Genomic DNA, 18,461 nt, shown 5'->3' on the forward strand with positions numbered 1-18,461 from the left:
TGTGTGTACGCAGAGCGAGGATTTGAAAAGGATCAGGGACATTTGTGTGCTATAGTCATTATGTGTCATATAATTTCCCTATATGCAAATATAGATAGTGTTCGATCACATGTTTGCCCAGTGTGGGCCGTTTTTTTTTTTTTTTTTTCAAGTGGGTATTTAGCCAACTGGCTGCGCAGTTTTTGGCTCGTGCATTATGAATTCTTAGCCTTTATAATGTCCGCTGGAGGGTCATATATACAGCAAGCGGAGTGAACTTATTTGTATTGTCTCCACATAGATATACACGCACATATTTGTCTGGACTATTTATAGATTTTTTTTTTCTTCTATAGAAAAAAAAAAAAAAAAAGAGGGAGGACTGCCATTTTCTTTTGTTGATATATACTGCAGGCCACTATATAGTGTTGACCGAAAAGCCCCACCCCTATCCAATACTTGCTTTTATTATCAGCCTTTTTTTTTTTTTTTTTTTTTCTTTTCCATATCCACGCCCATTGTTGTGCATTCTACTTAGGGAGTTCTTGTGCCCTCTCTAAACAGCGAAAATTTGTGCGGTGAATATAACAGTAGCAGGCCGTGAATCTTCACCAATAACTCCGTCTGTTATCAGCTTTATATGAAAATGCCACATTTTCTCTATGGAACACACACGCACGTATACACACTCTGTATATGTATTGACGCATCTTCCCCTCCGTTTTCTCTGTTTGCACTAGCCCCTTTTCCTGTCTCTTGGCTGCCTCTCTTTTATTATGATGCTCTATTCAGTTTCTTCCTATTGTTGTGTACGCCCGCATGGACGCTTGTTTGCTCACATCTCGTCCGCCCTCGTTCACGATGTTTCTTATATATCGACGGAATGAAAGAGTATTGTTGCCCCCCCCCCCCTTCTCGCAAGCTTAATCGCCTTCATAAGCCAATCGAAGATAGGTCCTCCTGTGCCCGCTATATGAGCCTGCGCTCGCATCAGCAGGTTCCCTTTTTTTTATTATTATTATTTCTCCTGTTGTGCACAGAAAAGTCAATATGTAATAAACATCGTGTGTTAGGAAATCAAAATTCAAATGTTTGAAATATAACATATGGCAAGAGGACCATCTGAGCTTTAGCGGAGTTAACATTTGTTGGTGTTCATTCAGTCAACGGAAAATTAGAACTGGTGACTGGAAATTGTTTTGGGAAAGAGTTACGATTAGCTTTTTTTTTTGTTTTTGTTTGCGTGCACATTGTCGCACAAACTCGCCTCTACGTTTTTCACGCTGAGAAAACACATCCAACACCTTCACGCTCGTTCATTCATTTTCAAACATCCGTTTTCCCATTGCCTTTTTTTATCAAAACATCATTAAGTCCGCCAACTGAGCCATTTTGTGTGTATAACCGTGTTTGGGTCAATAAGCAAACCCCCCTCAAAAAAAAAAAAAAAAAAAAAGAGATGGAACTGCATCAACAGTCATCCCCTCTCCTCATCGTTGATGACCGTTTGCTGTTGATGTTTTTCAAGCTTCCGCACCCATAAGTAACAACCCCCATTTACGAATACAGTTTTTATTCCGATATCCATTTTGATTGTAAATAATTCATCGGGGGGATGATAACGGAAAAACACGATGTTGATTCACCTGGTCCATTTCTCATCGTTTGCAGCACATGTCTATATTTATAGCGTCCAGCGTAAGTACTTTCCCCTTTAAAAAACAGATTGTTTTTTTTTTTCAAAATGGCTTCAGGGCTATATGATTCTGCTTTGCATGCCATTTGAAATGTTGGTGTGCGTCGGCGGCGACAAGCAGTCTACTGAGAAAGCGGAGGATGTTTCTTTTGCTTGTTTTTTCGTTCCCCTCCATCCGGATAGAGATGACCAGCTCCGCCTTCTTTAGAAAAAAAAAAAGAAAGAAAAAGAAAGAGGACTCTTGTTATGCATAATAAGAGCCTCCCATCTTTTCTTTTGAATGTTTCAAGGGGGCAGGCGGGTTTGTGTTGGATCCAAAGCGAGAAGCCACTTTTGCCCGGGGTTCGAGGTCACGTTTTTTATGGAAGACAAACCCAGCATTCACCTATATAGCACTGGGCCCTCTACACATCAATATAGATGACTTCCATATGGTCTTGGTGGCTAATTAGGTTTCCGGTGCTCGCCTTCTTTTGAGATGTGGTGAGCCAGCAGGGCTTTCTTCATTTGAGCCGTTTCAAGAGCTCGGTTCCGCTCGAGCTGGATTCGGTTTTTCTGACTGTGGGATGTTCCAAAGCCGACATTTCAATTAACGTTGTACACCCACTGAAAAAAAAAAAAATCTGTCGATTTCAATGTTTTAACTCTTTCTTTTTTTTTTTTTTTTTTGGAAACGTTAAGGAGGAAAATTTCAATAACTCGCGCGCATCACCAAAGAGGTTTTTGATTTGTTTTGGATTGTTCCCGAAATGTATAATACAGACACAAATCGACACTTCAATTTTCTCCTTCTTAGTGCTGATATATTATTTTCTCGTGGAGAGAAACTCACTCACCCCCTTCTTACGTAAAGCCCCCCCCCCCCGGATCGTTTGACATGTTCAATTGTTCTCTCACAGTTATTGGAGTTTTTCGCCCAAGCTTTCCAACTGCTTTATTATAAATACCCCCTTGTCGATATTTATGAATTCAAATTCTATCCCTCCCTTCACTTCTGCTCATAGAAAAAAAAAAAAAACTAAATATAAAAAATGAGTTCCAATGTTTGAATGCTGGTGTGTGAGTAGGACAACGTCATCAAACTCTGAATCATCAATTCTTTTGATTGTTCGAGAAACGCAGATGATAAATAACAAGAAGGGGATCGTTTGTCATAAAAACGAAAATCACATTTTCAGCAAAAAAATTTGTTTTTCTTTTCTTCTTGTTCAAATAGAAAATAAATACAATTTTTTCGCCGTCGAGAAAAATATCGTTGACGCTCGCACATGTGGATGGCCAGCAGCTCTTTTCCCAAAATGCTATAACAGAAGAGTATCAAATGATGGCAGACCAAGAAGGAAACTCTTTGGGCTATTTAAATGAGTATACATATACACACACACTGTTTGTAAGCTCCGAAGAGTATCTTCTCATGTTCTCTCTTTTTTTTTTTTTGTGAGAAATGATGAAAAAAAAAAAAAAAAACTTGAGGCGGAGAGTTTTGAGTTTCCCTCCTTTTTTTTTTTCTTGTTTTTTTGATGAACCACTAACTTTAAATATGGCCAGCAAACCTTCCCCCCTAAAGGTCCGTGGAAATCCCCATATAGAGAAAGAATGTCTATAAAGATCTTGTTCGTACGATATGCACAGAGGGAAGCTGGGCCTTATGTCTACATGGGGTTCGTCTTTCCACCCCAGACTTTGGTAGACAGCCTGTCGCCAGTGAAAACGTAGCCGATGGCCTGTTATCCTCTGCACACCAAATGGACATCCTCTTAAAAGCGAAAACTCGTTTTTCTTTCGGTACAATTCCCACCCATGGTCGACTTAACTGTCATTTTCTTTTAAGTACATCAGTTTGCTTTAGTTGGATTTGATCTACGTCTCCAATTGAAATAAGAAGATTGTTGTTTTTTCCTTTAAAGAATGCATGTGTTGCAATTCTTTTACCGATACAAATTTATGGAATAATGAAATACTTCATCACGTCTGATCGACTCAAATTGCCATGATCTCAATCAATTCAAGCCAATCTGTGATGCTATGCCAATAGTTCGCTTCGCTGGAACGACGTATAAAATTAGACCCAATAAAATGGAGCGGGACATTTGACATGTTGGCGAGAATGAGACCAAAGCGGTTTTTGTTTTTCTCTTTTGTCGTCAATTTTCACGATTCAATTGTATTTTATAGTTCTCCTTTAGCCGATCGAATGTTCGTTACTGTTGTATAGGTTTTTCAGGTTGACAGGCGATCCAGCTACTTTTCCTTGTTTTTTTGCTTAGCCGCTTATTATGTCATCCATCCTGTTTTGCTGGCCATCGGATTCCATCAAATTACATTAGAGTCTCAGCTGCCTGGCTCGTTTCGCCTTTTGCTGCAGAGATAAGCGGAACGTGTGCCCGCCGACTCGGGTGTCCTCGTCCCCAAGTTTTTTAGACGTTGCAAGCTACGAAATTCCGCCGTTTCTATTAGGTATATATCTATGACCGGGGGCTGCCATCATCGTTCATCGTCTAGATCAAAAGGGAGGACGGATAGGAAAAAAAAAAAAAAAAAAAAGTGTGCCATCAAGGTACGGTTTATTTATAGACTAGAAAAGAGAGGGAGAGAGGCTATAAGACACGCTCGACTGAGCCAAAACGACCTATTAGATTATGTGCGAATCGGGGCGGCCCAACATTTTTCCGCACCAGATGACGACTTGAGCCTTATAACATCATCAGCACATCGGGCCAGAGCAACATCATCAAATTTGTATTTGCTGCATATAACAGATGATTGTTGTGTGCGATCGTATAGAACGTAATCCCCTCTTCAAGTTCGATCCTCGAATACATACCACACAGAGCTTTTTGCCTAGGCACACATAAAAAGCATCAGTTTATCGATGGCTTCCCTCCATGCTGACGAGGCCCGCTGGTTTTTCAAGAGCCTTTTTTTTTTTGGGTTTGGATCGCAACCAAACGTCATCTGTCTTTTGTTCTTGATTTTTTTTGTATTTCTCTTTTGCGGTCTGTTATATTTATAGATGAAAAGCCTCTTTTGCAAAATGCTATCGTGTTTTTCTTTTAATACATCCAGTGCACCGTAATATGCGACGAAATGGTATGCGTGTGTAGATGGCCAAGGGTTTTGTGTGACTATAATAAACGGCCCATTCTTCGGGCCGGTATTGCGTCATTCATAAACTATACGTAAGCGCACGTCTGTTATCTTAGGCCACAGAGAAAAAGCTCGTACGGGGAGGTATAATACAATTTTTTGTTTTATCTTTTCATCTTTACCTTTGTGTAAATTCTTCTCGGTTTATAGCTCATACTTTTGTTTATCTTCTTTTGTGTGAAAACTAACACGTCTCGAGGAAAATACGTGACGTTTGCGATTGACCAACAGTTGAACTCACATCGTCAGAAATATCAGGACGCAATTCTCGTTGCGCATCGTTTATTTTTGGGTTAATGTTTCTGCTAACCACCGACTGTTTGTGGTTTAACAGTGAAACATTTTATTGTGTTTTATTATATTATTTGACGATGATTAACTATGGGATATAGAGAATGTTGAAATAGCGATAACCTTGTCCTTCAACATATTTGAACTTGCATATCGAGCAATGCAAAATCATCGTTTTTGCAACTGTACATGTAAAATTGGGATCCCGGCAGTTCTGCACGGTGCGCCTCTGCCGGAAGCTTCCTCTTTTTTTTTCCCCTCTTGCTCCTTTATTGACGAGGCTACGCCCCTCTCCCACCTTACGACAACCAATGGCCGTTTGATTTGCAGCGGCGCTGCCTTTTACCATTGGATCGACAAACCGCTCCTCCCAGCAGCCCACCCCATGGAGGGACAGCCGAGAGCTGTAAACCACGTATACACACAAATATATGTACAGTTAGTATACACACACACACACACACAAAAAAAAACCAGTGGGGTGGGGTGGGTGTGTATGCTTTTTTGGCAGGAAGCGTAGCAGCAAACTCTACTAACAAACCGAGCAATCAAAAACGCTCTGCGCTCGTTAATAGGCAGGCATTATCCGGCTGGGCTCTCCACGCAGCTGAAGAGCTCCTCTCTCTCTCTCTCTCTCTTTCTTTTTCTTAAAAAATATAAAATACCCAACGGCTGTATCGTGTACAAGACCTGTCAGTTTTATTTTGTGCGTGTGTTTCTCAGTGTCCCCCGCGAGTTTTCGCTGCGTGTTCAATCAACAATTCGACATTATCTCTCTGGTCGTGTTTACAGTGTCACCTCAGAAACCAAAAAATATTTTGATTGTTTAGACAACGAACAAGAAAAAGGGCGTTTGGTGTGCGATCAATGTGCCAAGTGATGAACGATGATCTTGGGCCCCATCGTACGGGCAATTCACTCGCTTCTCATCAACAGCAGATCAACGACGTTTCGCTATCTGTCGCTATGAACGGACACGTCAATTCGACCATGTCTGCCACTCGGCCATCATCGCTTGCCACTCCGACTGTGCATCACGGTTCGTTTGCGGCCGGTCATTCATCGACGATCCCGCTCGATCTTCGAGGAGCGGCCATTCATCCGTCAGCTTCGTATCCGGCCAGCGATGAAGGGGACAGCGGGACAGAAGAAAACAATCAAGACGTGTGCGAAATCAACGTCGACTCGGACGACTCGGACGATGGTGGCGAAGAGATGGACGACGCACCTCTCAACGGCCATCATCATTTCCCTTTCGCCTTCGATCCGCACAGTCCGTTCCTAGGCCAGGCGGCGGCCTTTTTCGGGGCCGGCGGAAGCGTCGCCGGTGGCTTGATGAATCCGGCCATGACGGCCGCAGCGGCGGCCCAGGCCGAATGGTTCATGCAAGCCGCCATGGCCAACGCGGCCACGATGAACCAACAGCAACAAATGTCGGCCTCTCATCCGCACGCTGCCGCATCGTCAGACACGATGGCCGGTCACGGCGGCAAAGCGTCGCACAGCAAATCGTCCAGTCGTCATCATCACGACAGGTCCGGCAAAGACCACAAGGACGGAAAGAGTCACAGCAAAAGCCACAACCGGAGTTCGGGTTCGAGCGACGGTGAGGCCGGTGGACCCGCCGTCAGTGGCGGCGGTAAGTCGAAGAAGAGCGGCCTAGTCAAGCCGCCTTATTCGTACATCGCCCTAATTACCATGGCCATCTTGTCGTCTCCGCACAAGAAATTGACACTCAGCGGCATTTGCGAATTCATCATGAATCGATTCCCTTATTACCGCGATCGATTCCCCGCATGGCAGAACTCGATCCGTCACAATCTCAGCCTCAACGATTGCTTCGTCAAGATTCCCCGGGAGCCGGGCAATCCGGGAAAAGGCAACTACTGGACGCTGGACCCGATGGCCGAAGACATGTTCGACAACGGCTCTTTCCTGCGTAGGCGCAAGCGCTACAAGAGGCAACAGTCGGATTTCTTCCGCGATCCCGCAGCTGCTACGGCCGCTTTCCTTCATCATATGGCCGTCACTGATCCTTACACTCATCAGGCTCTGCTGGCCGGTCATCATCATCCGCATCACGCGGCAATGGCGGCCGCTGCGGCTGCTTTCCCGCCGACACCTTTAGCAACCCCGCAAGATCGGATGCCGTCAGCCCAGTCAACGTCATCAAACGGACAAGGTAGCGGGCCGGGCAGTTTCTTACCTCCGTTCAATCTGAGCGGAATGACCAGTTTGGGTGTTCCAGCGAACTTCTCGCTGCCTCCGCAACAACACCATCCGCACAATATGAGTGGCTTCCATCCCAATTCTTCCAGCGGATCAGAGATGCAAATGGGCAATCCATTCCAGTCGGCTAATAACATCGTCAAGCCGATCGCTGTTCCAGCTGGTAGTAGCAGCAACACATCAACCGGAATTCAACGATCGCCTTCCGTCAATCGGTGCAGTAAAGGTCCAATTGTTCCACAATTTTCTCCCGAATCATCCGGAATTCCATGCAGTCCAACTACACCCACTTCACCTGGTTGTTCATCAATCCCAACCGGCCGTAAAGGTAGCGCTAACAAGACCACCTTCAGCATCGACAGCATCATCGGAAGCAATAAGAACGAAGCGGTCGATGTCCTCGTCGACGGTGAGCTTAAAACAACATCGCCAACGGGCGGATCGGCAAATGCAGGAGGCCTACCGTCCATCGTTGAAACTGAATTCAACTTATCGAACCTATCGAGTGGTGACCTGGACAAATTGCGACGCTTGGCCATGGTGACGGGCGTTCAGGGCCTCTCACGGTTCGCTAATAGTTTAGCGCCCGTTACCTGGGCCAGGTGAACGAAATGAAAACGCGTTTGTTATGTGCTCATTTGCTACGTTTTATGTTTGGTTCCCCTTTGTGCACGAACGTTTTGTTGTACACGTCGTTCAATTTTAGGTGGGGTTTCTTTCGCTGTTTAGTCTTTGCTCTCTACATAACCTGCACTAACAATTAGTGTGAACTTCATTTTACTTTTCCAATCAAGAATAAGAGAAATATGTAAATAGTGTACATATGTTTACAGTACGTACAAAATTGTTAGATGAAACGACGAACCAGTTTAGTTCAGGAAGGATAGCTATTTGAAAAGGAAAAAAAAAAAATTATATGTTTGATCTCAAAATTCAAGAACATGTTTTCTAGAAACCTAAGAAATAAAGTAACAGTTTTAAATATTTGCTTTAGAGAGAGAGAGAACAAATATCGTGTGTCTAGGCCGTATAACTGAAATGCCAATGTTTTCAATTTATTCCCGTGTATAAATAATAAAACTTAAAAAATATCCACTACGAAATCTATAAATATTATACATAATTTATGTCGCGCGGTACGGTCGGGTATCGTGTGCTCCATCATAACAAATCCATGTACAATGATGTTTTCATCCCCGCCCCATTTATCCTTTTGCTAAATATTGTTGTCCTGAAACATATGATTTTTTTCATTCTCTGTACACATGTTGCTGTCAATGTCGATGTGCTGCCTGCCCGTGGCTGTTTTAACAATATACAAATCTCTCTGACACTGTCTGATTGATGTCGATGCAGCCTCATTGTTTCTTCTGCGTCACAAGAGAAGGCAAACTTAGATATTGTTGAATGGAACGGCTCAAATTCGAATCAGACTTTGATAGGCTCGCATATAGGCTACGCTATACATTGTGTATACACAATGTTTTCTAATAATGTGCGTAGTGTGAATTCGATCCGGCGGACTGGATGTTATTCGGCCCATAACGCGAAGGTCCTCCATAGATATAATTACAAGGAAAAAGTTACACAAATTGTGTTGATTCATTTCGAAAGTCAACAAGAGTTCACCATAACAATTGTATATACAGGACGCGTGAAATATTAGAAGACAAGCATATATAGACTTCATCATCGTTTTGACTGTCAAAAATAGATATATCGAATGATGCGGTTGGCGTTAGCCTGCGCTAGTTGATTTATGTTTATTGCTCCAATCAGACACAGCCATCATCTCTTTTTCGGCGCATCTGGGAAGCTGCCGACATTTTTTTGTTGGGGGGGGGTTCAAAAACTCGCGCGAGTGATGAATGGATCATCAACACACAGCCGTTAAAGCACACGTTAGTTATTCGTTTAGCTATTTCCAAATGGGGAATAGCAGAAAACTCAAAAAAACAAAAGCTTGTCATCATCACGCCGAAGTAGCGAGGAAGGGGGGGGGGGCTGATGGTGGGAAATGGAAACATCAAAAAATAAAGGCCGGAGCATTGATGTCTACGTAGAGAAAGATGAGATGAATTGATGAATGGCCGCCTCTCGTCGCGTCTCTTTTGTTTTCTTTACGTTGGGAGTTTCAAAAAAAAAAAAATGAAACTGCTGAACCAACTGATTACATACACCAAAAAAAAAAAAAACAAGTATGTACATTAAGAGAGAAAACGGATGCAAAGCCAAAGAAACATCAGGCCGGCCCGTTTGTCGTTGATGAGGCAAAGCCGCGCAAGAGGGAAGGTTTCCAAAACTTTGTCCAAAAATCATCTTCTTTTTCGGCTTGTTGAATGTCTGTGCGGATTCCAAGTCTGGAGTGAGAAGTTTGTTGACACAAAAAGCGTCCTCGTCGTCACATCGCGTATAGCCGAGGAAAAAAAAACAAAACATTGCCGACGCAATGGACCAGCAAAACGGGTCGAACGTTAGCCGCCGAGTGGGTAGCGCTGCGTATCACTTGATGGTTTTCAAAGCCCTTTATTCAGCCTCCCGTTTTGTTTCGTGTCACCGAAAAGCAAAACCCAAAAAGACTCTGAAAACCGTCACTACTCCAACAACAACCAACCGTCTTGTGCTGTGACTCTTTGGCCTTCGTCCTTGTTGTTCTTTCTTTTTTCCTCCCCCTCCGAGATCCTTTCGTGTTTAAATGTTCAATGTTATCGTTTTGTTCAACACACACACACAGAGCAACGTCTTTGGAACTCACAATCCCGGACTCTGTTCATTTTTGTTTTTTCATTCTTTCCCGTCCCCGACAGTCGTTTGGACAACAGCAGTATAGCAACAACATTAGACACATACACACGAGTTGTATTGATGCGCTGGATGGCACCCCGAAGAACAAACGTTCGGACAGCATCTGCTGCTGCCGTGCTGTCTGCACTAAAGTTCGATAGTTTTTTTTTTTTTCTATTGTGTTGGTTTATTTTGATTTGTTTTTGTTTGATTTCTATATTCTTTAAAAGAAAAAATATACAAACAAAAAAGCGCCAACTAGGCTGACATTCTTCCGCTTGATGAGACGCATATTCCATCGCGTCTCGTTTCCATGGCTATTATTTCATTAGCCCAACACAGACATCCATCAGAGCCCCTGGATATACGTGGTACATTGCCGTGTTATTGTTTCGTGCTAAATACTCGGCGTTTCAATGTGTTGGCCTGCGCTATAACATGAGAGCTCTTCTGTAAAAGAATACGATGGAAGCCAAAAGAGAAAATTGACTCGTTTGTTTGCATAGTTTAGCGCCCGAGTCCTCGACACGTCTGTCTCTCCCCGGTGCTTTATTGTGTTTCTTTCTTTTCATCAGGTTATATGATTATTACATATGCAATTTAATTTTTTTTTTTTTGTCTCCGCCGGATGAGATCGTATGATAATGGTTACACGTAACGTCGGGGAAAAAATAAATGAAGGAAACAAATTATCGAGACAAGTATTGTGTAAGAAAAAATCTTATATCCGCTTCGTGTTACAGTTTGAATCAATTCGATAATAATCATTATTATAATTGGTTATTGCCGCAAGATAACCTTTACATTCCAAGAAAATTACCGATCTTCAAATTTCGCGATTAGTGATCTAGCAATTAAATTACTTTCAAGTTTTGGGGAATGGATTCGAATTGTTTGGTTCCCTGGTTGCAGTCCGACGCTTGCGCAATACTTTTGTATATTGCTTTATTTTATTAGTATGATGTGTTCAATGATTGCTGCGTCAACGACCGATACGAGTCCCTTTGCCCTATCTGCCCAGTTGTACATATATAGGGCTATACCCGTCTAGCGCACCGCGTGTGGTATAGACAAGCCTGTACGAGACAGGGTGGCGCCGCGCGACTTGCGCTAAAAGTTATTCAAAAATAAGTTGTTAAAGGCGTTCGCGACAAGATTAGTCACAATTATCATAATTTAGAAAATGAACTTTAAACTTCTGCTGATATGCTACACAGTGATATAATTTTCAATGCAATTGAACAGTTACTTTGTCGATACTGACGAAGAATATACGTTACAAAACGTCATCTTTATTATTTGAAAAATTTTTGGGTATAAATAGGCTGGTTGCACATCACTACAGTGTATTCCATACGGAATACATATACTAAAATTGGAACGATACAGAGAAGATTAGCATGGCCCCTGCGCAAGGATGACACGCAAAATCGTGAAGCGTTCCACATTTTTTGCCGTATTTTTCATCCGTTAATTGTATTGCATTATTCGACTATATGAAAAACTAAGACGTACGTTCCCGTGATGGAAGAACAACGAATGGTATACGTAGCTAGAACTTTAATTCTTTCTCGACTTAAACGTTTCACAGACGTTTTCAGAATAACTAGAGAAAAATGAAAAGCTCATCTTAGAAAACTTAAAATTTCAATCAATTGTTCTCACACAATTTCAATCAATTCTCGACACGTCTGCCTCTCCCCGGTGCTTTATTGTGTTTCTTTCTTTTCATCGGGTTATATGATTATTACATATGCAATTTAATTTTTTTTTTGTCTCCGCCGGATGAGATCGTATGATAATGGTTACACGTAACGTCGGGGAAAAAATAAATGAAGGAAACAAATTATCGAGACAAGTATTGTGTAAGAAAAAATCTAATATCCGCTTCGTGTTACAGTTTGAATCAATTCGATAATAATCGTTATTATAATTGGTTATTGCCGCAAGATAAGGTTTACATTCGAAGACAATTACCGATCTTCAAATTTCGCGATTAGTGATCTAGCAATTAAATTACTTTCAAGTTTTGGGGAATGGATTCGAATTTTTTGGGTCCCTGATTGCAGTCCGACGCTTGCGCAATACTTTTGTATATTGCTTTATTTTATTAGTATGATGTGTTCAATGATTGCTGCGTCAACGACCGATACGAGTCCCTTTGCCCTATCTGCCCAGTTGTACATATATAGGGCTATACCCGCCTAGCGCACCGCGTGTGGTATAGACAAGCCTGTCCGAGACAGGGTGGCGCCGCGCAACTTGTGTTAAAAGTTATTCAAAAATAAGTTGTTAAAGGCGTTCGCGACAAGACTAGTCATAATTATCATAATTTAGAAAATGAACTTTAAACTTCTGCTGATATGCTACACAATGATATAATTTTCGATGCAATTGAGCAGTTGCTTTGTAAATACTGACGAAGAATATACGTTACAAAACATCATCTTTATTATTTGAAAAATTTTTGGGTATAAATAGGCTGGTTGCACATCACTACAGTGTATTCCATACGGAATACATATACTAAAATTGGAACGATACAGAGAAGATTAGCATGGCCCCTGCGCAAGGATGACACGCAAAATCGTGAAGCGTTCCACATTTTTTGCCGTATTTGGTTCCCGTTAATTGTATTGCATTATTCGACTATATGAAAAACTAAGACGTACGTTCCCGTGATGGAAGAACAACGAATGGTATACGTAGCTCACTAGAACTTTAATTCTTTCTCGACTTAAACGTTTCGCAGACGTTTACAGAATAACTAGAGAAAAATGAAAAGCTCATCTTAGAAAACTGAAAATTTCAATCAATTGCAAAATAATTCATTAACGTCGAAAAGTGCTTCAAAGCGTGCATGATAAATTGAAATACAAATGTCCTTTCCAGTTCTCCTCGATGTTTTCTTTTTTCAGGGTGTGGTTCGTCGCCCTAAAACGACTGGTTGACCCTTCCAACTCCGCTTTCCGTGCCCTAGTATGTAAGGGACCTTCCTCCTCCTTCTCTGTTTGAAGGGTCACACCCCGGGTGCAACATGGGTTTTGACACCACCGGACATTTTGACATGTGAGAGTCATCTTGGACGAAAAGCAAAAACGAACATTCGAAGATCTGAAAGTTGTTCAAGGCCTAAACTATCGATATGTAGAACAGTAATAGAGCAACCCCCGCCACTGTTAGGTGTAGGAGTCCAGAATGCAAGGGGAGGAAGACATGAAAAAAATGGGGGAGGTGTTCCCGATTCCCAAGTTTCAAATGGCCCTCATACGAATCACGGAAAGCTCGTTACGGAGGTCCCCTTTTTTTAACAGTTAAAGGAGTTTACTTTAGCTTCTGTTGCAGGGCAGCAATGCGCGGCGTGATGGTGTATACACACACAAACGAACGCTGCATAAAGGAGGGCAGCACAAAACTTGATGAGGACGACATGGATATGTTGTTTTTTTTTCTCTGTTGCTCTCATTCTCCGGCTGTGTGTAGGTTCCATGCAGACCCCTCTCCAACGACTCCACCTTTTTTTCGTTCCAGTATTTTTCTTTCACATTTGTAAAAGTTGAAGGACTAAGAAAAAAGATCTGTAAAGGCCCAGTTTTTTTTTTCGCTTGTTGTTTCTTGTTCCCAAGACTCCTCTTAAGCTCCCCCTCTCTTTCTTGTGTGTGTGTCTCTCCAAAGGATAAATGACAAGACGTTCAGGTTTATCCTGTTGAGGGACCCCGTTGGCATCTACGACTGGGTATAACTTTTAAGGAGAAAATAGACGTTTGAGGTAATAAATCAGGGAGCGAAATAGACTGGGGCGTGTATAGCACAAGAGGGCAATTTTTGCATCCGGATGTCCGGGATTCCGGACACGGTAAAAAATCATGTCGTTCATTCACTTGTCAAACTGTAACATTTTTATTATTTGCATAAATCCTTGCGGGAATGAAATTTTTAAAGAAAGGGGGTTTATGTATGTCAGCGCGACGTCACACCTGGAACCTGCCAATCAACGAAAGAAAAAGGATTAAAAAAAAAAAAATCAAGAGGATGCAAGGGTTATGTAGCTGACAGTTCTGTTTCCCGTCTCGTGGTTTTGTTGTATAACGGGCCAGCAACACGGCCGCAAGGAAGAAAATGGATCTCGCTTTTGTTTTGGTTCGAATCTTGTTGTTGTGAAGAAGAACAACGAACAAAATTGAGGGTGGCCGGATAAATATAAAAGAAACACATCAGCTTTAAAACATACTCTCAGAAGAGAAAGGCCTCATTCTGATAAGTACAAATAAATATATATGCGGCATAGGAAAACAAAAGGCTCTGGAAGACCACACGTGGATCGTTTATGGTTATAAGGGATGTAAACGATGACGTTCAACTTGTAAAAAGAAAAGAGAGAAGCTTCTTGTGCTCAGTTCATTTTTTTTTTTTTTTTTTTTCGTCGTGATGTATATATCTTTGTTGCTCTTGGTGAGCTTCCAATGTGTACAGCTGCTCAGATCATCAAGCGAACAAACGTCTCGGTGTTCTCGTTGCATGTGCGTACACTCTGTTCCTCCTTTTTATTTATATACATCTAACTGTAGACACACACAAAGAGACAAGCATAACTGAAAGAGGTCCGTGCTGATCACGCTATTCATTCGCGTGATGTATGCAAATGTTAGCGGCAGGGACCAACAATTGAAACTTGCATTATATTTTTGTGCTATGTGTAAAACACATGTGATAACAAACTGCAACCCCCCCCCCGGACCAGTTTCTTTGACTGACAAACAGCCGCCGACCCCCTTCTCTTTTCGTTTTGATCATTTCTTCGACGTTCGTCGGGTTGATTTAGTGTACTCTTTTTCCACAGGAAGTCGCCAAGCTGTCTGACTCGTCTCCCCCTCTCTCCATCATTCGAAACGGTGGGGACTTCCCCAAATGTAGGGCCGCTCGTATTCTTCCGGAGTAGAATAACAAACAAGGAAGCAAATGTTTCTCCATCAAAAAAAAAAAACGTTCCAACACATTCACTTCCGACAAATCGTAATTTGAGTTTATATAAATTGGGACAATCACGAGGTTTACGTAACAAAGTTAATTGCATTTTCCTTGTTATGTATCGACGAAGGAAACAAAAAAAAAAAAAAAAAACAGGAAAAGAGTTGAGGATGACAGTAAGACGGGTTTCGGATGGCCAAAACTGAAAGAAAAAACAAAAAGTCCAAGATGGGGGTGGTCCCCGGGATCCCAACAGCTGTGTTGGTCTGTTTCACACTCTTGACTTTTTCTTTTTGGCATCGCCGACTCGCTAGACCTCTTGTCGTCTTGTAAGCCTCATCATCATTTCCCCCTCTCATGGTCGAACCAGACGGCTTGGCACCAAATTTTTCTTGTGAGTTTTTTTTTTTTTTACTTGTTAAAAAATATTCCCTCTTGTACAGAGCCCATCATGTTTTCCTATGCAAAAGCGTTTGTGTGTAATGGCGTCAGGGAAACAGCACACCGACGGAGGGGGGGATTCTTATTTCCATCATCCGCCATGCACATTTTCTTTCGCATCAAGTGTATAGGCTGTGTTTCATTTGTCCACAAATGCAAATCATTTAACATTTTGTTCTATAAGAAAACAAATGCTGGAATGTGTACGTGGGAGTCTATTGTATTCGAGATTTATTACATGATTGCACCTGAAACAGACGAATTGAAGCGATTGGAATTTTGGAATGACGTAACTGGTATGTACGCCAGTTAAAAACAAAAACAGAAGAGCAATGGACCACCCAAAACGATGAAAATAAAGAGAAGCATCTTCTTTTGTCAGATGGTTATCGTCACTCTCCTTTTTCCCGCTGGCTGGGCCTCGTCTGTTGGATAATAACCGAAACGGTTGTTTTTCTTTGTACATATAGGAACACACACACACGTACACAAACGGGGATGCTGTACGTATAACCTCCCCCTATCCATACACACCTCTCTTACTAGGAAGCTACACACCCCAATCGTTTCCTGGACGGATATCCAAGTCGACATCGGGGGGAGGCCCATTTTTTGCTATTTCACACACAATGGATCAATTTCTTAGAAATTGTTTACAAATTTCATTCTTTCAAAATATCTTTAGCTAATGGACATTGTCAGGTACGACCCAATTGCATGGAAACGAGAGTTCGATGAATAGTTTAGTTGAACTGTTTGACCCATGGTTTGAATTCGCGTCCAAACGACCGGGTTTTGCTTAGAATTTACATCGGAGGAATGTGACCGAACGTGAAACTTAACTATGACGTCACCAGTTTTCTTTTATTATTAGCTTCTTTAACCAAAGTGTCTTTCTAAAAACAAAACAAAAAAAAACGAGTGGCAAAAGAGACACAACAACTACTCGACGAGGATTAGAGTTGGCCGGTCTTAACGCGTTGTTTTTACACCACTGTTTTCTATAGTTGCTAACAGCATAGGAAGTCGACGGGATAAATCCCATAGAATTAAGACTCCCGAGACGATCCTATCACGTGCTGCTCTGCCAAGTAGCCTCGTGAAAACACACAGCTCGTAACGAAAACACGAGAATCGCTCTCTGTGTAAAGATTGTTGATTTTGAACAAGGGGGTGAGACATTTTTCAGGTTTGGCCACTTGAGTTGACTGTTTCTCAAGCTGTAAGCCGTCCGTCAATCTACCGCAAAAGCCCCTCGTCTCTGTGTGTCTTCGGTCGTTTGGTTGCTTGGGTGTGAGTGTCAAACAAAGCTGGCCTGATTTGTTGTTCAATCCCCCCCCCCCCCCCCTTCCAACGTTTTCTCCTCTTTTTAAGGAGGACCCATTCAAAACGGATCTATTGCCCATGTTTTTCGTGATGTTGTTGTTGTTGTATTCCTTTTCTGGAGAAATCCAACAGCTCCCGACGCGCGCCTTTCGACACGGACTCTGTCGTCACTCCCGTTCGTCGATCGCACAGCTGGGGCTCCCACAAAAAAAAAAAAAAAAATGAACAAGGAAAAAATGTCTTTCTTTTCATTCCATATTATCAGTAAGTACACACACGCAGTGGGGCTAGAAAGAGACTGTTGTCCGTCAGCAGTCGGTTGGCAGAGCCCCACAAGGCAGGCAAATCGGCTGCTGATGGATCTGATTTCCATCGTCACGGGGGCTGCATAATCCGTATCAAAAACGGAGGAAATTCGGCTGCCACTTTCAAGAAAGAAACGGCCAGCCATCTCGAGAACGGGTCCGTCGAGTACGAGGAAGTTGTTTCACTTCGCCCTCGGTTCGTCCGTTTAAGTTTAAAGTTCACGTTACAAGTTCACTAACGTGTATATGCTGGGCCTCCGGTTTCAGAGGCAGTGCACATGACGTATTTCAAAAGTCAATGTTAACTTTGATTCGAGTTGTCAGGGGGCGTTGATTTGGAAATGTCGCAATCGCAGGCCGTTTTTGTTATACCGGGGGGGTCCACTAATTAAAGCAAAGTTTGACAATGAACAGTCTATTTGCTGGTACACGCTAGGTAAAAGGAATTGCCACTGGTAAAAGAGTCTGTTCACTTGTCTAGTTGATGCCAAGCGACGAGCCGTTCAAGTTGGGAAATTTGTATCATACTAATCAACTGTTGTTGCAATACGATGTCTACGTGTAAGTTGTGTGGGCATAAGTCGTGCCAGTTTCAACACGAAATTTGTCCGTCCGGCTGTTAGAGATCAACGTGCAAGGCCTATAAGAATTATACCAAAGCTTATGGAAATATGGCTGGAACGATAAACGACAGCTGTCGCCTACCTACCAAATAGAAATGGCCCTTTGTGCTTTTACACGTTTGCTCATCAAGCTCAAAGTCAAACGCGATTTTTACAACTTAGGCCGCGGATGGAAATGCATTCGTGTAAATCAGAAGGTATAACGACCTCCTACAGCAAAAAGAGGATCAGCATACCACAAGAGCCGGACCCAAATGACGAGCTTCGATGATGGTGACAGAGGCCCTCTCGGTATGTTTCTCGGTTGATGGGCGAGTAGTTAACGTTTCAACAAGCAAAACATCTTTTAAAGCCACCCTGGGAAAGTATAAAACATTGAGAAAATTGAGAAGAATGTTGTGTCAAATAGGACCCACCATTAGCCACAATGCGCATCGTCGACATTCTTTTGAGGGGAAGCTGCGTTTCGTTCACACGGAACTCGGAAAAGCGCGTGTTATCTATCGCGAGTAATCTCGAACTAAACAACTATTAAGAGCCTTATTTGAGAAGGCTAAATAATTGTTTTCGAACCGCGTGTGCGGTAGTTTTCTTCCATCAAGATGAGGAGGAGCTTATCGGCCAAAAGTCGAAAACAAGGAAGCTGTCCCTTGGATTTCTTTTATTATTATT

The 18,461-nt window shown here is 42.4% G+C and overlaps 3 protein-coding genes and 2 non-coding genes across 5 annotated transcripts in view; 4 read left to right on the forward strand and 1 right to left on the reverse strand.

Moving 5' to 3' along the window:
• Positions 1-18,461, forward strand: part of LOC130692230 (apolipophorins-like) — a 64,640-nt gene that overhangs the window by 16,075 nt on the left and 30,104 nt on the right.
• On the forward strand, positions 5,692-8,673 carry LOC130692250 (forkhead box protein A2-like). The gene has a single exon (XM_057515327.2). The coding sequence runs from the start codon at positions 5,981-5,983 to the stop codon at positions 7,946-7,948; it is 1,968 nt and encodes a 655-aa protein (XP_057371310.1). The 5' UTR covers positions 5,692-5,980; the 3' UTR covers positions 7,949-8,673.
• LOC130692615 (U6 spliceosomal RNA) lies at positions 11,473-11,578 on the forward strand. Its single transcript, XR_009001478.1, has one exon. It is a non-coding gene; the product is annotated as a U6 spliceosomal RNA (small nuclear RNA).
• LOC130692616 (U6 spliceosomal RNA) lies at positions 12,630-12,735 on the forward strand. Its single transcript, XR_009001479.1, has one exon. It is a non-coding gene; the product is annotated as a U6 spliceosomal RNA (small nuclear RNA).
• LOC130692276 (uncharacterized) overlaps positions 12,851-18,461 on the reverse strand; it is a 70,212-nt gene continuing 64,601 nt past the window's right edge. The window contains exon 3 of the mRNA XM_057515358.2: positions 12,851-12,862. The gene's annotated coding sequence lies outside the window, so the exon portion shown is untranslated. The remainder of the gene's footprint in view (positions 12,863-18,461) is intronic.

This window comes from Daphnia carinata, chromosome 1, assembly GCF_022539665.2.
Source record: "Daphnia carinata strain CSIRO-1 chromosome 1, CSIRO_AGI_Dcar_HiC_V3, whole genome shotgun sequence".
Classification (NCBI taxonomy): Eukaryota; Metazoa; Arthropoda; class Branchiopoda; order Diplostraca; family Daphniidae; genus Daphnia; species Daphnia carinata.

Coding starts and splice junctions, on each gene's coding strand:
- LOC130692250 (XM_057515327.2), top strand. CDS start 5,981: ATGTGCCAAGTGATGAACGATGATCTTGGGCCCCATCGTACGGGCAAT.